At 43.8% G+C, this 18,061-nt stretch overlaps 1 protein-coding gene across 5 annotated transcripts in view; it reads left to right on the top strand.

Annotated features, from left to right (window-relative positions):
• LOC110532479 (arginyl-tRNA--protein transferase 1) overlaps positions 1–18,061 on the top strand; it is a 181,452-nt gene that overhangs the window by 143,059 nt on the left and 20,332 nt on the right. For all 5 annotated transcript variants that reach the window (XM_036980814.1, XM_036980807.1, XM_036980801.1 and 2 more), the window contains one exon: positions 7,385–7,505. In XM_036980814.1, coding sequence (XP_036836709.1) covers positions 7,385–7,505 — 121 coding nt within the window. The remainder of the gene's footprint in view (positions 1–7,384; positions 7,506–18,061) is intronic.

The raw sequence follows: 18,061 nt of genomic DNA, 5'->3' as shown, positions 1-18,061 counted from the left end.
CGTTTGGCTGAGAAATCGCCCGGAAATTGCGGTCACCACAACGCCGAAAAAATATTCCAAATTAGCTCCATAGTATCGACAGAAACATGGCAAACGTTGTTTAGAATCCATCCTCAAGGTGTTTTTCTAATATCTATTCGATAATATATCCGTCGGGACAATTCGTTTTTCACTAGGACCGATTGGAATAATGGCTACCTCCTGTATTTTACGCGAGAATCTCTCTCGGAGCCACCATGTGACCACTTACGCAATGTGGCTGCCTACGGCTAATCTTCAACAGAAATGCGTAAAACTACGTCACAATGCTGTAGACATCTTGGGGAATACGTAGAAAGCGTAAGCTTGTTGATGGTACATTCACAGCTGAATAGGGAGTCATTGGAACGCAACGCTTTCAAAACCTGGGGCACTTCCGGATTGGATTTTTCTCAGGCTTTCGCCTGCAACATCAGTTCTGTTATACTCACAGACAATATCTTTACAGTTTTGGAAACGTTAGTGTTTTCTATCCAAAGCTGTCCATTATATGCATATTCTAGCATCTTTTCCTGACAAAATATCCTGTTTAAAACGGGAACATTTTTTTTCCCAAAAATGAAAATACTGCCCCCTAACACCAAGAGGTTAAGGATAAGTTTATCTATATTTCCATGTATTGTCATCAACATTTATAATGAGTATTTCTGTAAATTGATGTGGCTCTGCAAAATCACCAGATGTTTTTGGAACTACTGAATATAACGTGCCAATGTATACTGAGATTTTTTTATATGAACTTTATTGAACAAAACATACATGTATTGTGTAACATGAAGTCCTATGAGTGTCATCTGATGAAAATCATCAAAGTTTAGTGATTAATTCTATCTCTATTTCTGATTTTTGTGACTCCTCTTTGGCTGGAAAAATTGCTTTTTTTCTGTGACTTGGCTCTGACCTAACATAATCGTTTGTGGTGCTTTCACTGTAAAGCCTATTTGAAATCGGACACTGTGGTGGGATTAAAGATTACCTTTAAAATGGTGTAAGATACTTGTGTGTTTGAGGAATTTTAATTATGAGATTTGTTGTTTTGAATTTGGCGCCCTGCACTTTCACTGGCTGTTGTCATATCGATCCCGTTAATGGGATTTCAGCCCTAAGTTTAACTAAATATGCAGGTTTAAAAAATATACCTCTGTGTATTAATTTTAAGAAAGGCATTGATGTTTATGGTTAGGTACATTCATGCAACGATTGTGCTTGTTTCACAAATGCGCTTTTGTTAAATCATCCCCCGTTTGGCGAAGTTGCTCTTCACACAGTTTGCAACGAGCCAGGCGGCCCAAACTGCTGCATATAGCCTGACTCTGTTGCACAGAACGCAAGAGAAGTGACACAATTTCACTAGTTAAAATAAATTAATGTTAGCCGGCAATATTAACTAAATATGCAGGTTTAAAAATATATACTTGTGTATTGATTTTAAGAAAGGCATTGATGTTTATGGTTAGGTACACATTGGTGCAACGACAGTGCTTTTTTCACGAATGCAATGGTTAAATAACCGTTTGAAGTAGGCTATGATTCAATGATAAATTAACATGCACCGCATCGATTATATGCAACGCAGGACAAGCTAGATAAACTAGTAATATCATCAACCATGTGTAGTTAACTAGTGATTATGTTAAGATTGATTGTTTTTATAAGATACGTTTAATGCTAGCTAGCACCTTACCTTGGCTCCTTGCTGCACTCGCAAAACAGGTAGTCAGCTTGCCACGTAGTCTCCTCGTGGAGTACAACGTAATCGGCCGTGATCGGTGTCCAAAAATGCCGATTACCGATTTGTTGTGAAAACTTGAAATTGGCCATTCCGATTAATCAGTCGACCTCTGTGTTCAGCAATACTTAAGTAGGACTGGCCTTGACTAGAATACAGTATATACATATGAAGTGAGTTAAACCGTATGTAAACTGTATATTATTTAAATTGACCAGTGTTCCATGACTAGGTGTACATGGGGCAGCAGCCTCTGAGGTGCATGGTAGAGTAACTGGGTGGTGGCCGTCTAGTGACAATGACTAAAGTTCAGGGCCGGGTACCTGGCTGGGGCTGGTTATTTAACAGTCCGATGGCCTTGAGATAGAAGCTGTTTCTCAGTCTCTCATTACCAGCTTTGATGCACCTGTACTGACCTCGCCTTCTGGATGGTAACAGGGTAAACAGGCCGTAGCTTGTGGTGATTGAATTGTTGTTGCCTACCTTTACCACCTGGGGGCGGCCAGTCAGGAATTCCAGGACCCAGTTGCCCAGGGCGGGGTTCAAACCCAGGGCCCGAGCTTAATGATGAGCTTGGAAGGTACTCTATTGTTGAAGGCTGAGCTGTATTCATTGAACAGCATTCTGAGATAGGTATTCCTTTTGTCCAGTTGGGATCGGGCAGTGTGCATTGCGATGTAGATTGCCTCATTCGTGGGTCTATTGGGGCGAAATGCTAATTGCAGTGGGTCTAGGGTGCCGGGTAAGGTGGAGGTGATATTATCCTTAACTAGCCTCTCAAAGCACTTCATGATGACAGAAGGGAGTAGTAGTAGTCATTTAGTTCAGTTACCTTCACTTTTTTGGGTACATGAAGCAACTGGGGACAACAGACTGGAATAGGGAGAGATTGAAAATGTCCGTCAACACTCCAGGCAGCTGGTCTGCGCATGCTCTCAGGACGCGGCTTCGGATGGCATCTGGGCCGGGAGCCTTACAAGGGTTAACACGTTTAAATGTCTTACTCACGACCGCCACGGGGAACGAGAGCTCGCAGTCCACGTAGCATGTGGTGGCCAGTGTTGGCGGCACTGTGTTTCCCTCAAGGCGGTGAAGGTGTTTAGCTTGTCCAGGAGCAAGACGTTGGTGTCCCCGGCTGGTTTTCCCTTTATAATCCGATTGTCTGGAATCCCTGCTACCTGCGTCTCGTGTCTGAGCAGTTGATTTGTGACGCCACTTTGTCTCTCTACTGAGGTTTTGCAGTTGTTCGCATTTTCAGTTTTGCGTGAATGCTGCCATCTATCCACGGTTTTTGGTTTGGATAGGTTTTAAATGTCAAAGTAAGGACATTTCCTGATTAACTCAGTCACTATGCCAGTGTATACGTCAATGTTATTCTCAATCTGGAACATATCCCAGTTCGCGTGATCAAAACAATCTTGAAGATACCGATTGATCAGGCCAGTGTTGACCTGACCTTACCACGGGTACTTCCTGTTTGCATTTCTGCCTATAGGAAGGGGTGTGATTTGATTTGCCAAAGTGAGGGCTTTGTAGCTGTCCCAGAAGGTAGAGTAGCAATGGTCTAGAGTTTTTTTTTGAAGCACGAGTGGCGCAGGCGATGTTGATATAACATCGCCAGCTACAATAAATGTGGCCTCAGGATATGTGGTTTGTACAACGTCCAGTGTAGTCGTGGTATCGGCTTGAGGGGGAATATGCACGGCTGTGACGTTGACCGAATTCTCTCGGGAGGTAATGCGGTCAGCATTTGATTGTGAGGTATTTCCAGGTCAGATGAACAAAATTACTTGACTTCCTGTACATTACCACAATCACACCATGAGTAGTTTATCATGAAACACACTCCTCCGCCTTTCTTTTTTACAGAGAGTGCTTTATTCCTGTCTGTGCAACGTACTGAGAACCCAGCTGGCTGTATGGACTCTGACAATATATCCGGTAAGAGCCATGATTCCGTGAGGTAGTTTTACTCTCCCTGATGTCTATCTGGAAGGAGATCCTCGCCCTGAGCTTGTCTACTTTATTGTCCAGCGATTGTTCATTAGCGAGTAATATTCTCTGAAAGTGGGTGGTATGCACGCCTCATGAGTCGGACTAAAATTCCACTCCGAATATCTCTTCTCAGCTGGCAGCGTCTTGCAGCAGTCTCTGGGATAGGTAGACTTGCCTTGGGGGGGGGGCATGAACAAAGGATCCAAATTAGGAAAGTCATATTTCTGGTCGAAATGGTGGTGAGTTACCGCTGATCTAACATACATTTTTTCCTGCTGTATGTAATAATGCAAAGGACGTTATGAGCTAATAAGGTGAAAAATAGAACAATACTGCAAAGTTGCTTAGACCATGTCTATCGGCGGCATATTGCTTCAGTCTGTTGTCTTCCATTTGTTGCTCTTTGAACACCACCCTGTACTAGGGTCAGCCTCACTTTGTGTGCTCAAGAGCCGACATAGCTGGAGGCTGCCATTTTTGTCTGTTTATACGAATGTAGCCTAAGTCCGTGTGATAGTGTGTAATTGTATTTTTCAATTGTTTACTTGCCCAAACTAATTTTCCTGAAGTTCCCTGACTGTTTATTTTAATATTTTTGCAATACACTTCAATATACTCATTAAGCAAAGACCTATTCATAGCGCCAGAATGACATTAGTGATCCAGACAGTTTTGTAGTCATTGGTGGAGCCAGTCAGTCCAGCATTGTAAGGGAATAGATTACTAACAAACTTCTGAGCAATAGTTAGCCCTAGCTGTGCAGCTAAAACATGCAGTACTATGACGGTAATTGAATAACGGTGTAACTGACGGTTTTGGATGAAGACTGTTGTGAAAATAAAGTAACCGTCAATACCGTTTAAATCGGCCTGCATTCATTTTTATCGATGGCAATTTGAATGCATAGAGATACTGTGACGAAATCTTGAGGCCCATTTCGTGACATTAATCCGCCGCCATCACCTTATGTTTCAGCATGATAATGCCGCATGTCGCAAGGATCTGTACGCAATTCCTAGAAGCTGAAAATGTCCCAGTTCTTCCATGGCCTGCACACTCACCAGACATGTCACCCATTGAGCATGTTTGGAATGCTCTGAGTGTGTACGACAGCGTGTTCCAGGTACCGCCAAATCCAACAACTTCACCCAGCCATTGAAGAGTGGGACAACATTCCACAGGCCACAATCATCAGCCTGACCAACTTTTTGTGAATGAGATGTCACACTGCATGAGGCAAATGGTGGTCACACCAATGCATCCCTGGCATATCTGCTGGCCAGGCAAACTCTGTAAAAGTAATTTGTAACTGAGGTAAGAGAGAGCCTTAAAGCCAACCTAGGAAAGCTGTAGAGGAGAGAGAAGACACTGAGGATGGGGGGGAAAGAGTGACAGTGAAAAATAATGAGGGTTAGATGAGAGGGAGTGAGGAAGGAGAAGAGAAACACCTTGTGGTGGTGAGCTCAGGCCAACACTCCAGTCCAATAAGGAAAGGGAACAGACTCACAGATAGTGGCCAGACCCCTCTCTCTGACTCACAGATAGTGGCCAGACCTCTCTCTCTCGCGCTCTCACACACACCGGTGTTCTATTCCTCCTTTTTCCTTTTTGGATAAGTGCTGAGTTCTCTGACTGGGCTATGAGCCTCCTGTTATTTTTGGTTATATAGGCCCTCTACATCTTTTACCTTTTTTTCATCACACAAATCTTTAAAGGCACAGGCATGTTATTCTGGGCTAAGGTTTGGACTGGGGCATAGAAATAGGCCTAAAATACTCTACTAATGGTCTGCTTTCCAAATGGCACCCTATTCCCGATATAGTCCACTATATAGGAAAGATATTGTGCCAATTGGGACACAGACATAGACCTTTTTATATTGCCCTGCATAAATTCCATGTCATCCTGTGTCTGTTTCTTGCCATGGTATAGGAGAGTACAGAGAGAAGCCTGTCCTTACACGTTGGTTCACTCTCTCTCTGATTAGGAAGTATTCTGGTGCTACAGAGTGTAACTGTGGCTTACTCACTCTATCTATGACTCACTCCATCCCATCCCTCTCTCCTCGTGTCCCTTCACTCATCCGTGCCCACGGCTGTTTTCAAGAGGTCCAGTGTTGGGGTGAAGGTGTGTGTGCATGTGAGAGAAACATGTGGAGGTGTGCTTTTGCTGAGCGATGATGAGGGAACCCATAGAGTAGTTGTGGTGAAGTGTAAGAATGTCTGTGACGGTTGACAGTCAGAGAATGTCAGTGGGTGTGTAGCGTGTCCACTGCAATGCCACTACCACTCTATTCATCTGTTGGCACCAGGATAAGTTAACTCCCTAACACATCCCCTTCAGCTGGCCCTGGTGACCCTGTTTGTCCCCATCGTGGGTTACGTGTCCGGGGTTGTATTCATTTGGCACCAAATGGAGGCTGTGACCTCACTGTGTGTGTGCGAACGTGTGTGCGAACGTGTGTGCGAACGTGTGTGCGTACGTGTGTGACAGAGAACGTGTGTGCGTACGTGTGTGACAGAGAACGTGTGCGTACGTGTGTGACAGAACGTGTGTGCGTACGTGTGTGACAGAGAACGTGTGTGCGTACGTGTGTGACAGAGAACGTGTGTGCGTACGTGTGTGACAGAGAACGTGTGTGCGTACGTGTGTGACAGAGAACGTGTGTGCGTACGTGTGTGACAGAGAACGTGTGTGCGTACGTGTGTGACAGAGAACGTGTGTGCGTACGTGTGTGACAGAACGTGTGGGACAGAGAACGTGTGTGCGTACGTGTGTGACAGAGAACGTGTGTGTGTACGTGTGTGACAGAGAACGTGTGTGCGTACGTGTGTGACAGAGAACGTGTGTGCGTACGTGTGTGACAGAGAACGTGTGTGCGTGCGTGTGTGACAGAGAACGTGTGTGCGTGCGTGTGTGACAGAGAATGTGTGTGTGTGTGTGTGTGAGAGAACGTGTGTGTGTGTGTGTGTGTGTGTGCGCGTCCGTGTTTTGAGATGTGGCAGAAGGCCTCATGGAGGCGCCTGCTTTTTTATTGCATAATCTCTTGTTTGTGTGTTTATCAATATATGTGTGTCTTTGGTTTGAGCATGTGTGTGTACAATGTGACTGTGTAAGACAGTGCAGCATGCCTGTTGGAGACGCCTTCTTGTTTACAGTGTAATCTGTGTGTTTGTTTGGAGCCATGTGATCAATTCAAGGCCTTTGATAACAGGCCAAAGGGCTAAGGTTCTGCTGCACTCTCCTCTTTCCCCCTGTTCCCGATTTCTTTCTCTTCAGCCTTTTCCTCTACATCCGTCTTTCCCGATGATCACTGTCTAGTTCAGTTTATAACGATGTCTAACACTCAAAATATTGTCGCAACTTCATCAAGATGTTCAGATCTCTTGTAGTAACTTATTAAGTAAGGTGTTGGGTAGATATTTGCTGCACCCTGATTCCAGTCCCGGTTCCAGTCCCCAAATTTGCCGCAATATTATGTTTGTTTGTGTCTTTTGGCGTAACGGCTAAGGCTAACATTTTATGGACCAGGGTTTGAGTCCCGGTTGGGACCACCCCCAAAATTTGCTGCAATGTTATGTATTGTAAAATAACAACCCCTTTCTCTGTCGCTCTCTCTAGGGGCAGTACCAGCCTTCAGACCTCCTGTGCCCAGAGACATATGTCTTTGTGCCCATAGAATGCTGCATCCCCAGCCTGGAGCAGACCCACTACGCACGCTTCAACCAGGACCCCGACGCAGGTACTGAAAACAACACCGCAACCTACAGTACACTATGAACGCTATACTACGGCACACTGACCTATATCAGTCATTCTTGTGGTCAGCAGTAGCCTCAAGTTTACAGAATTGGGCCAGTAGAAGGGTTGCTGCTTCCAATCCTCGGGGGGAAAATGTGACTGCAGTGAGACGGCAACCGGAGGGTTTCTGTCATCAAAATCTCAACTACCATTTACTGCCGTTGTGCCTGTGTGCGAGGCACTTAACCGCTACAACTGGTTCGGTTTGGGAATAACATGAAGCAAAAAAAAAATAATAATTCCAATTGACATTGGACAACAATGTTTCGATTGTATTCACAAGCTGTTATGGATGAGTGTGTGCTCAGATGAACCTGTGTGTGTGAGCCGAACCAAACTAATCCGAGTCTGATCGTGCAGTATGTTGAAACCTCTGGCTTAGCTCCAGACATCGAGCTTTCCCTGAACCCAGGTCAGTTTGTGTGCTGGCTCCACTGTGGTCAGACACTGTCATTATGGAAGACTCGGGGCTGCATCCCAAATGGCACCCTGTTCCCTACATAATGCACTACTGGGCCCTGGTCAGAAGTAGTGCACTATGTAGGGAAAAGGGTGTCATTTGCGATGCAGATGCTGTTATTATTACCAGAATAATGATATCAGTGATAATAGCTGGGCCGACCAGCAGACGCCACAGCTGGGAGGGAGAGAGTGGAGAGGAGGACAAGGAGGAGAGGGAGAGAAAGAGGTTTCATTGCGGATAACTGCTGAGTGGGGTACTTGAAAGTACTCTCTCGCTCTTACTCACACATAATGATACACACACACACACACTCCCCTCCCTCTCCCTGTTCTATCTATGTCCCGCTCTGCTGACTGTTCAGTTCTCTGTTAGAGTTCTATATCAGCACACACACTCCTTTAAACTGTTTTTACCTCACCCCACACTTCTACCCCCACTGCCGTGTCTATAGTAATCCTCTCCAAAACTATTTAGCTCTTCCAAGATGAGCCTGGCTCCGTTTAGGCGAGCCTCACCTCTACTCACTGATCTGGCTAAGTAAACAACAGGCTAATATGTACAACTACCAGATCTTGAGATGGAGAGAAAATCCTCTAGAAACCATTCAGAAGAGTTTAAGTATTTGTCTCCAGTGTGTATGGCAGCCTGCAAGCTGAGAGAAAGAGAATCGCTGCATTTTCACACACACACACACACAGACAGTTGATTTGGCTGTTTCCAGTGTCTAACACACTAATAGTGTGGCGCAAGCGGTCACATTGGTCTTGGTAGGCAGAGGTGTGCGTAGTTTCAGGTGTTTGGTGTGTGTGTGCGGTGCGCACGCAACGGTCTGTGTGACTGTGACTGTGTGCCAGGGTTTCCTTTAACTGATCATTGTCAGCTTTTGGCAAGAAAAAAAAAGAAATTTTATAAAAGATTGCCGCCGGTCAAATTCTTTGGGAGAAATTATGGAAATACCAGTCGATGTAAATACATTTGATCGGTCGATTAGGTTAATTTGCATAATTTTGTGGCATTAAATTGGTTTGTGTCTATTTTTGTTAGTCGTCATTTATTTTATCACACACGCACAGCATATGCTACAGAGTCTAGTAGGCTATGAGCGGTATAAAATGAACTTCCTTCAAACTGCACGCAGACATAAATGGTACCCAAGAGTTCGTCTGATTCTGGGGAAGTAGATGAAGGGCGTCATTGACAAAATCCCAAGGCATCCCTTTGAAGGACAATTTGTAAATAAGTCATTTTGACTGAACATATGGACTTATTACACAGTAAGTCTGACCCCTCAAATGTCAATCATTGGCAAAGGTCATTTAAAAAATGTATATATACAGTTGAAGTCAGAAGTTTGTATGATGGCAATTTGCATACAGTGGGGAGAACAAGTATTTGATACACTGCCGATTTTGCAGGTTTTCCCACTTACAAAGCATGTAGAGGTCTGTAATTTTTATCATAGGTACACTTCAACTGTGAGAGACAGAATCAAAAATCCAGAAAATCACATTGTATGATTTTTAAGTAATTAATTTGCATTTTATTGCATGACATAATTATTTGATCACCTACCAACCAGTAAGAATTCCGGCTCACAGACCTGTTAGTTTTTCTTTAAGAAGCCCTCCTGTTCTCTACTCATTACCTGTATTAAATGCACCTGTTTGAACTTGTTACCTGTATAAAAGACACCTGTCCACACACTCAATCAAACAGACTCCAACCTCTCCACAATGGCCAAGAGCAGAGAGCTGTGTAAGGACATCAGGGAAAAATTGTAGACCTGCACAAGGCTGGGATATGCTACAGGACAATAGGCAAGCAGCTTGGTGAGAAGGCAACAACTGTTGGCACAATTATTAGAAAATGGCAGAAGTTCAAGATGACGGTCAATCACCCTCTGTCTGGGGCTCCATGCAAGATCTCAACTCGTGGGGCATCAATGATCATGAGGAAGGTGAGGGATCAGCCCAGAACTACACGGCAGGACCTGGTCAATGACCTGAAGAGAGCTGGGACCACAGTCTCAAAGAAAGCCATTGGTAACACACTATGCCATCATGGATTAAAATCCTGCAGCGCACGCAAGGTCCCCCTGCTCAAGCCAGCGCATGTCCAGGTCCGTCTGAATTCTGCCAATGACCATCTGGATGATCCAGAGGAGGGATGGGAGAAGGCCATGTGGTCTGATGAGACAAAAATTGGGCTTTTTGGTCTAAACTCCACTCACCGTGTTTGGAGGAAGAAGAAAGATGAGTACAACCCCAAGAACACCATCCCAACCATGAAGCATGGAGGTGGAAACATCATTCTTTGGGGATGCTTTTCTGCAAAGGCGACAGGACGACTGCAAACCTGGTCAATAACTACAGGAAACGTATGATCTCTGTAATTGCAAACAAAGGTTTCTGTACCAAATATTAAGTTCTGCTTTTCTGATGTATCAAATACTTATGTCATGCAATAAAATGCAAATTAATTACTTAAAAATCATACAATGTGATTTTCTGGATTTTTGTTTTAGATTCCGTCTCTCACAGTTGAAGTGTACCTCTAATTAAAAAAATGACAGACCTCTACATGCTTTGTAAGTAGGAAACACTGGTGATTTTGCAGGTTATCAAATACTTGTTCTCCCCACTGTATGCAAATTTGATTTGGGGCATCTGGAAAAAAAACTACTCCCATCCAGGAACAGTTTGGTGACGAACAATGCCTTTTCGAGCATGATGGAGCACGTTGCCATAATGCAAAAGTGATAACTAAGTGGCTCTTGGAACAAAACATTGATATTTTGGGTCCATGGCCAGGAAATTCCCCAGACCTTAATCCCATTGAGAACTTGTGGTCATTCCTCATTAGGCGTGTGGACTAACAAAAACCCACAAATTCTGAACATCTCCAAGCATGGATTATGCAAGAATGGGCTGCCATCAGTCAGGATGTGGCCCAGAAGTTAATTGACAGCATGCCAAGGCGGATTGCAGAGGTCTTGAAAAAGAAGGGTCAACACTGCAAATATTGACTTTTTGCATCAACTTCATTGTCATTAAAAGCCTTTGACACTTATGAAAGCCTTGTAATTATACTTTAGTATTCCATAGTAACATCTGACAAAAATATCTAAAACACTGAAGCAGCAAACTTTGGAAATTAATATTTGTGTCATTCTCAAAACTTTTCCATTCACCTACTCTGTGTCTCAGACACGGCGGTTGTAACCAAAAATTTCACATTTTAACAAAGGACAGATTTTCACCGGTCTAATGTCCATTGCTCATGTTTCTTGGCCCAAGCAAGTCTCTTATTGGTTTCCTCTAGTCGTGGTTTCTTTTCAGCAATTCAGCAGTTTCATCATAGCGCTTGATGGTTTGTGCGACTACACTTGAAGAAACTTTAAAAGTTCTTGATGTTCCGGATTGACTGACCTTCATGTCTTAAAGCAATGATGGACTGTCGTTTCTCTTTGCTTATTTGAGCTGTTCTTGCCATAATATGGACTTGGTCTTTTACCAATTAGGGCCATCTTCTGTATACCACCCCTACCTTTCCACAACGCAACTGATTGGCTCAAACGCATTATGGAAAGAAATTCCACAAATGAACTTTTAACAAGGCACACCTGTTAATTGAAATGCATTCCAGGTGACTAACTCATGAAGCTGGTTGAGAGAATGCAAAGAGTGTGCAAAGCTGTCATCAAGGCAAAGGGTTTAAAGAATCTCAAATATAAAATATATATTTTTTAAATAAGTGCATTTTTCCCCAAAAAATGTTTTTATGAATATCGCTGGCAACAGAATAAACAAAACAGTAGAAAAGCTGAATTTCTTATTTCTTTATTCCTCAGCTAGTAATATGGGCTCCCGAGTGGCGCAGCGGTCTAAGGTACTGCATCTCATTGCTAGAGGTGTCACTGCAGACCCTGGCTCGATTCCAGGCTTTATCACAACTTACCGTGATTGGGAGTCCCATAGGGCGGCACACAATTGGTCCAGCGTCGTCCAGGTTACGGTTTTGCCGGTGTAGGCCGTCATTGTAAATTTCAATTTGTTTTTAACTGACTTGCCTAGTTAAATAAAGGTTAATTAAAACAATTTTGAGAATATTACACTAATTGGAGCCAATTACACTCACTGGAGTATCTGACATAGGATTTGAAAAATCACTCAGGAATACGTTACCAGTGCAGCAAGTGCAACTTGCTTACTGCTGCTGGTAAGCTTTCTTGACTTAGTTTTATTTTGGTCACACTTTGTTTGGGTAGTCGATCTGTAGATGGACTACAGATGGTCATACTATCTGTTGATAAGCAAGGTTTAGGGTTAGTAGATAGTTACTGATAGTCCATTTGTAGATGCTCTACAGACTATCCAAATAAAGTGTTACCATTCATTTTTGCTGACCTTAAAACAAAGGTCCAATGCAGCCACTTTTATCTCAATATCAAATAATTTCTTGGTAAATTGGGTCGCCAATTTGCATGGGAGGGGGTCCCTGGGCAAGAAAAGACTTGAAGACCCTTGCACCGAATTACACTGAACAAACGTGACCGACTGCCTCGATTTGGTATTATGTAGCAACATTTGAAATTGTGGTTTTTTTACGTTGAATAAAAGTAGTCTCAGGGCTAGAAAATGGTATATAATATACTACAGTTGAGGAACATTAGGAAAGTAAGCAGCTTGGTTTGCTTTTAAAATTGATAAACTTGTAACCCCACTTGAAAAAATGGCCCTTGAGTGTTTTGGTACACCTACTGTAGAGCTCTTATTTGTCGACACCCATTCAGCATGCTTCACAACCTCTTAAACCTTAGTCCCACCCATCTTTTTAAGGAATCACATGTAAGGCCATGTGGCAAACACACACTTTATCAAATCTATGTTTATTTGTCAAATGCACAGTATACAGGTGTAAACGGTACAGTGATAGTACTTGCATAGGAGCAATATCAAAAACAGAAAGTGTCCAGATAAAATTAAAAAAAATTGTTATTAGATGACACCCAACACACTTGTCTAAATTGATGGGCCATGTGAAGGAAATGCTATAACCATCCCTCACTGTCTGGGTCCCTATTGTCTAGACATGTACACATGTTCATGAAATACAATCGATGGCTGGAAATCACCCCCAGACACACCAGCTAATTTGATGGATCATGTAATAATCCTGCCGAAGTGGAGTCTTTTTAGATATGTAGCTAGCTAAACAATGAACCGGCATAACCCCAACTCATACTACTACCAATACAAACATTGCCATAGCTGTATGACAGTATGTAACGCCAGTATGTAACTATCTCTTGACATTTTTAGTAGCCTACAGCATAACTCTTATAGACAGATATGACTTGTTTCACCCGTGCACATTACCATTAACCCCTTCATTATAGTGACGATGAAATGTTCACCAAACATCACCCCAATCCGTTAAGCAGTTCTTTCATATAAATAGGATAAATAATTTGCAAATTTGTCAACCGTGACACTCGAATCACAGAGTCAGATTCATTATGACCTTGAACCCCCATTTGAATACTCAAGAAAGGTGTTGATATACTTAAAACCAGTAGCAGGTAATAAGCTGAGTTTGCTCTAAAACTTAGGGTAGGGCTGCTCATCGGAATTTCCTGTCTTTTTTTTGTCTATTGCCTACACAAAACATGTCACTTAAAATGTTTTTGTATTTAATACACAGTAGCTATATGTACTCCCTTGTAGAGCAGTCGAGTGGACTATTTAGGGCCCTGGCCTCACCTTGGGGGTTAGAGGATAGCTGCTGGGGGCGGTCTCTGGTTGTCAGGATGAGGAGGCTGGAGGCCCTGTCTTAATGAGGTGTGTGTGGTGTGCTAATCTATACATTTATGCTGACGTGTCGAAAAACAAGGGCGCACACGGGTTACATGCCTCCCGCGGAAAGCCTAGGCCTCTCTCTGACCTCAGGCACGTTTTAAACACTGGCTCATTCACGCGCATGCACACACACATACACTTTGTCACAATCTCTGTTTGATTGACATAGACATAGGAGAATTGCCCTCTCCACAGGGTAAACGCTTATGCTGCAGCCAGGCGCCAACACACTCCTCTCTACCTACACACGAATACACGCACACACTTCTCTCTCTCCCCACCCAGCCAAGTGTATGTGGTCTTGCTGTAACTGGTGCTGTTTATTGAAAGTGTGTGTTTGGGTAGTAAAGCCAGGCGATATGGTGCTAAGTCGCTAGGAGAGACTGAGGCCTTCTATTCTCTTCCATCTTTACAAGTCCCAGTCTGACAGCACCCATAATAACAGATTCCCTCTGGAATAACACGTACACACATTTGCACGCACACGCACAGAACTACACTCATGTAAGGGATAGTTGATTGGTGCTGTGATTAATGCGATAACGATTATTTTATCAAATCAATTAACTATGTTTAATTATTACGATGATTAAATGAATCATATAACAATTAGTTAAGTAGTAATCTGGGGCACCATTGGAAAAGTTTATTTAACGAGTTACTGTTTCCCAAATTAACTAAAAAATATCAGAATATCTTGATACACTATCTGTCATCCATCAATCATTTGCTCCTATTTCATTCTAATTCTGAACGTCGTAATATCCTATAAATCTGCACGAACCCTAGTCTCCATGATGAATCAGCAATACACAAATTTGCTTATTTATTTACTAACTACACTGCTCAAAAAAATAAAGGGAACACTTAAACAACACAATGTAACTCCAAGTCAATCACACTTCTGTGAAATCAAACTGTCCACTTAGGAAGCAACACTGATTGACAATAAATTTCACATGCTGTTGTGCAAATGGAGTAGACAACAGGTGGAAATTATAGGCAATTAGCAAGACACCCCCAATAAAGGAGTGGTTCTGCAGGGGGTGACCACAGACCACTTCTCAGTTCCTATGCTTCCTGGCTGATGTTTTGGTCACTTTTGAATGCTGGCGGTGCTTTCACTCGTGGTAGCATGAGACAGAGTCTACAACCCACGCAAGTGGCTCAGGTAGTGCAGCTCATCCAGGATGGCACATCAATGCGAGCTGTGGCAAGAAGGTTGGCTGTGTCTGTCAGCGTAGTGTCCAGAGCATGGAGGTGCTACCAGGAGACAGGCCAGTACATCAGGAGTTGTGGAGGAGGCCTTTAGGAGGGCAACAACCCAGCAGCAAGACCGCTACCTCCACCTTTGTGCAAGGAGGAGCAGGAGGAGCACTGCCAGGGCCCTGCAAAATGACCTCCAGCAGGCCACAAATGTGCATGTGTCTGCTCAAACGGTCAGAAACAGACTCCATGAGGGTGGTATGAGGGCCCGACGTCCACAGGTGGGGGTTGTGCTTACAGCCCAACACCGTGCAGGACGTTTGGCATTTGCCAGAGAACACCAGATTGGCAAATTCGCCACTGGCGCCCTGTGCTCTTCACAGATTAAAGCAGGTTCACACTGAGCACATGTGACAGACGTAACAGAGTCTGGAAACGCCGTGGAGAACGTTCTGCTGCCTGCAACATCTTCCAGCATGACCGGTTTGGCGGTGGGTCAGTCATGGTGTGGGGTGGCATTTCTTTTTGGGGGCCGCACAGTCCTCCATGTGCTTGCCAGAGGTAGCCTGACTGCCATTAGGTACCGAGATGAGATCCTCAGACCCCTTGTGAGACCATATGCTGGTGCGGTTGGCCCTGGGTTCCTCCTAATGCAAGATAATGCTAGACCTCATGTGGCTGGACTGTGTCAGCAGTTCCTGCAAGAGGAAGGCATTGATGCTATGGACTGGCCCACCTGTTCCCCAGACCTGAATCCAATTGAGCACATATGGGACATCATGTCTCGCTCCATCCACCAACGCCACGTTGCACTACAGACTGTCCAGGAGTTGGCGGATGCTTTAGTCCAGGTCTGGGAGGAGATCCCTCAGGAGACCATCCTCCACCTCATCAGGAGCATGCCCAGGCGTTGTAGGGAGGTCATACAGACACGTGGAGGCCACACACACTACTGAGCCACATTTTGACTTGTTTTAAAGACATTACATCAAAGTTGGATCAGCCTGTAGTGTGGTTTTCCACTTTAATTTTGAGTGTGACTCCAAATCCAGACCTCCATGGGTTGATAAATTTGATTTCCATTGATAATTTTTGTGTGATTTTGTTGTCAGCACATTCAACTATGTAAAGAAAAAAGTATTTAATAAGAATATTTCATTCATTCAGATCTAGGATGTGTTATTTTAGTGTTCCCTTTATTTTTTTGAGCAGTGTAAATAATCACACAGAATTACATAAACACACACACAGGATAGATTATACATTGGTTACTAACATATGATGAAATGAAAAGTCCCTAGTGGACTAACCCGATATGACTGCTTGTTACACAATGAAAAGGGAGGTGGGGGGAGAAGGGACACAGGAATACAACTATCGTACATACAGTTAAATAATAAGCTCAACGTAAATATGGATATATAGCACTACTATCAACCGCTCACTCGGATTTAGAAATACAATGTACATATTTATGCTTGTATGTCTTTGTTGTCTCTCTCTGGTGAAATCACTCGATCCATCTACTCGATCCAAGTCTCTGGTTGTGTAATTCTCTGCTTTGTCCACCAGAGGTCACCATGTCCTTTGTAGTCATAGCTTCTTGATCTCGGAGTGTCTGTTAGAGTGAATCTTCATTCTGGAAGTGTTCGTTAGAATGGGTCCTTCAAAGTACTACCCGGTGGTTCTCGGTCAAGTTTACTAGACTAAAGTACTTAAACAGCTGCAGACTGATGTTCCTGTGTTGTCTTCTTTGAGAGAGAGTTTCAGAGTTTCTAACCATTTCGTATCTTTCAGCTCATGCTGTCGGTCACACTGGTCTTTAGTTTTAAACCATTGCTCAGCCGTGTATCCACCGCTTCACACTGTCTGGTCTCTATAGAGATTTAAATTCCTACCATTTCAACGTACAGCCACCGCTCCACGTTTTTCTGGTCTTTATTGTCTAACCATTCGTGACGTCCTGCTTACCGTCCGCCTACTTGGTCTAATGTAAATTCTTCAGCGAGTCCTTTTAAACACTTGCGGGAGAAGGGCATTCCCTCCTTTTGTCAAAATGTCTGTGCTCACATGGGCATGGTTACTGACTTACAGTGGCTTGCGAAAGTATTCACCCCCCTTGGCATTTTTCCTATTTTGTTGCCTTACAATCTGGAATTAAAATAGATGTTTGGGGGTTTGTATGATTTGATTTACACAACATGCCTACCACTTTGAAGATGCAAAATATTTTGTATTGTGAAACAAACAATGAATAAGTCAAAAAAAAACAGAACTTGAGTCAATACTTTGTAGAGACCTTTTTCAGCAATTACAACTGCAAATCTATTGGGGTATGTCTCTATAAGCTTGGCACATCCAGCCACTGGGATTTTTGCCCATTCTTCAAGGCAAAACTGCTCCACCTCCTTCAAGTTGGATGGGTTCCGCTGGTGTACAGCAATCTTTAAATCATACCACAGATTCTCAATTGGATTGAGGTCTGGGCTTTGACTAGGCCATTCCAAGACATTCAAATGTTTCCCTTTAAACCACTCGAGTGTTGCTTTAGCAGTATACATTGTCCTGCTTGAAGGTGAACCTCTGTCCCAGTCTCAAATCTCTGGAAGACTGGAACAGGTTTTTCTCAAGAATTTCCTTGTATGGGGCCTCCCGGGTGGCGCAGTGGTTAAGGGCGCTTTACTGCAGCGCCAGCTGTGCCATCAGAGTCCCTGGGTTCGCGCACAGGCTCTGTCGTAACCGGCCGCGACCGGGAGGTCCGTGGGGCGACGCACAATTGGCCTAGCGTCGCCCGGGTTAGGGAGGGCTTGGTCAGTAGGGGTGTCCTTGTCTCATCACTCACCAGCGACTCCTGTGGCGGGCTGGGCGCAGTGTGCGCTAACCAAGGTGGCCAGGTGCACGGTGTTTCCTCCGGCGCATTGGTGCGGCTGACTTCCGGGTTGGATGTGCGCTGTGTTAAGAAGCAGTGCG

The sequence above is a fragment of the Oncorhynchus mykiss genome, chromosome 1 (assembly GCF_013265735.2).
Source record: "Oncorhynchus mykiss isolate Arlee chromosome 1, USDA_OmykA_1.1, whole genome shotgun sequence".
NCBI classification, from domain to species: Eukaryota; Metazoa; Chordata; class Actinopteri; order Salmoniformes; family Salmonidae; genus Oncorhynchus; species Oncorhynchus mykiss.
This window is presented reverse-complemented; position numbering and strand designations above follow the sequence as displayed.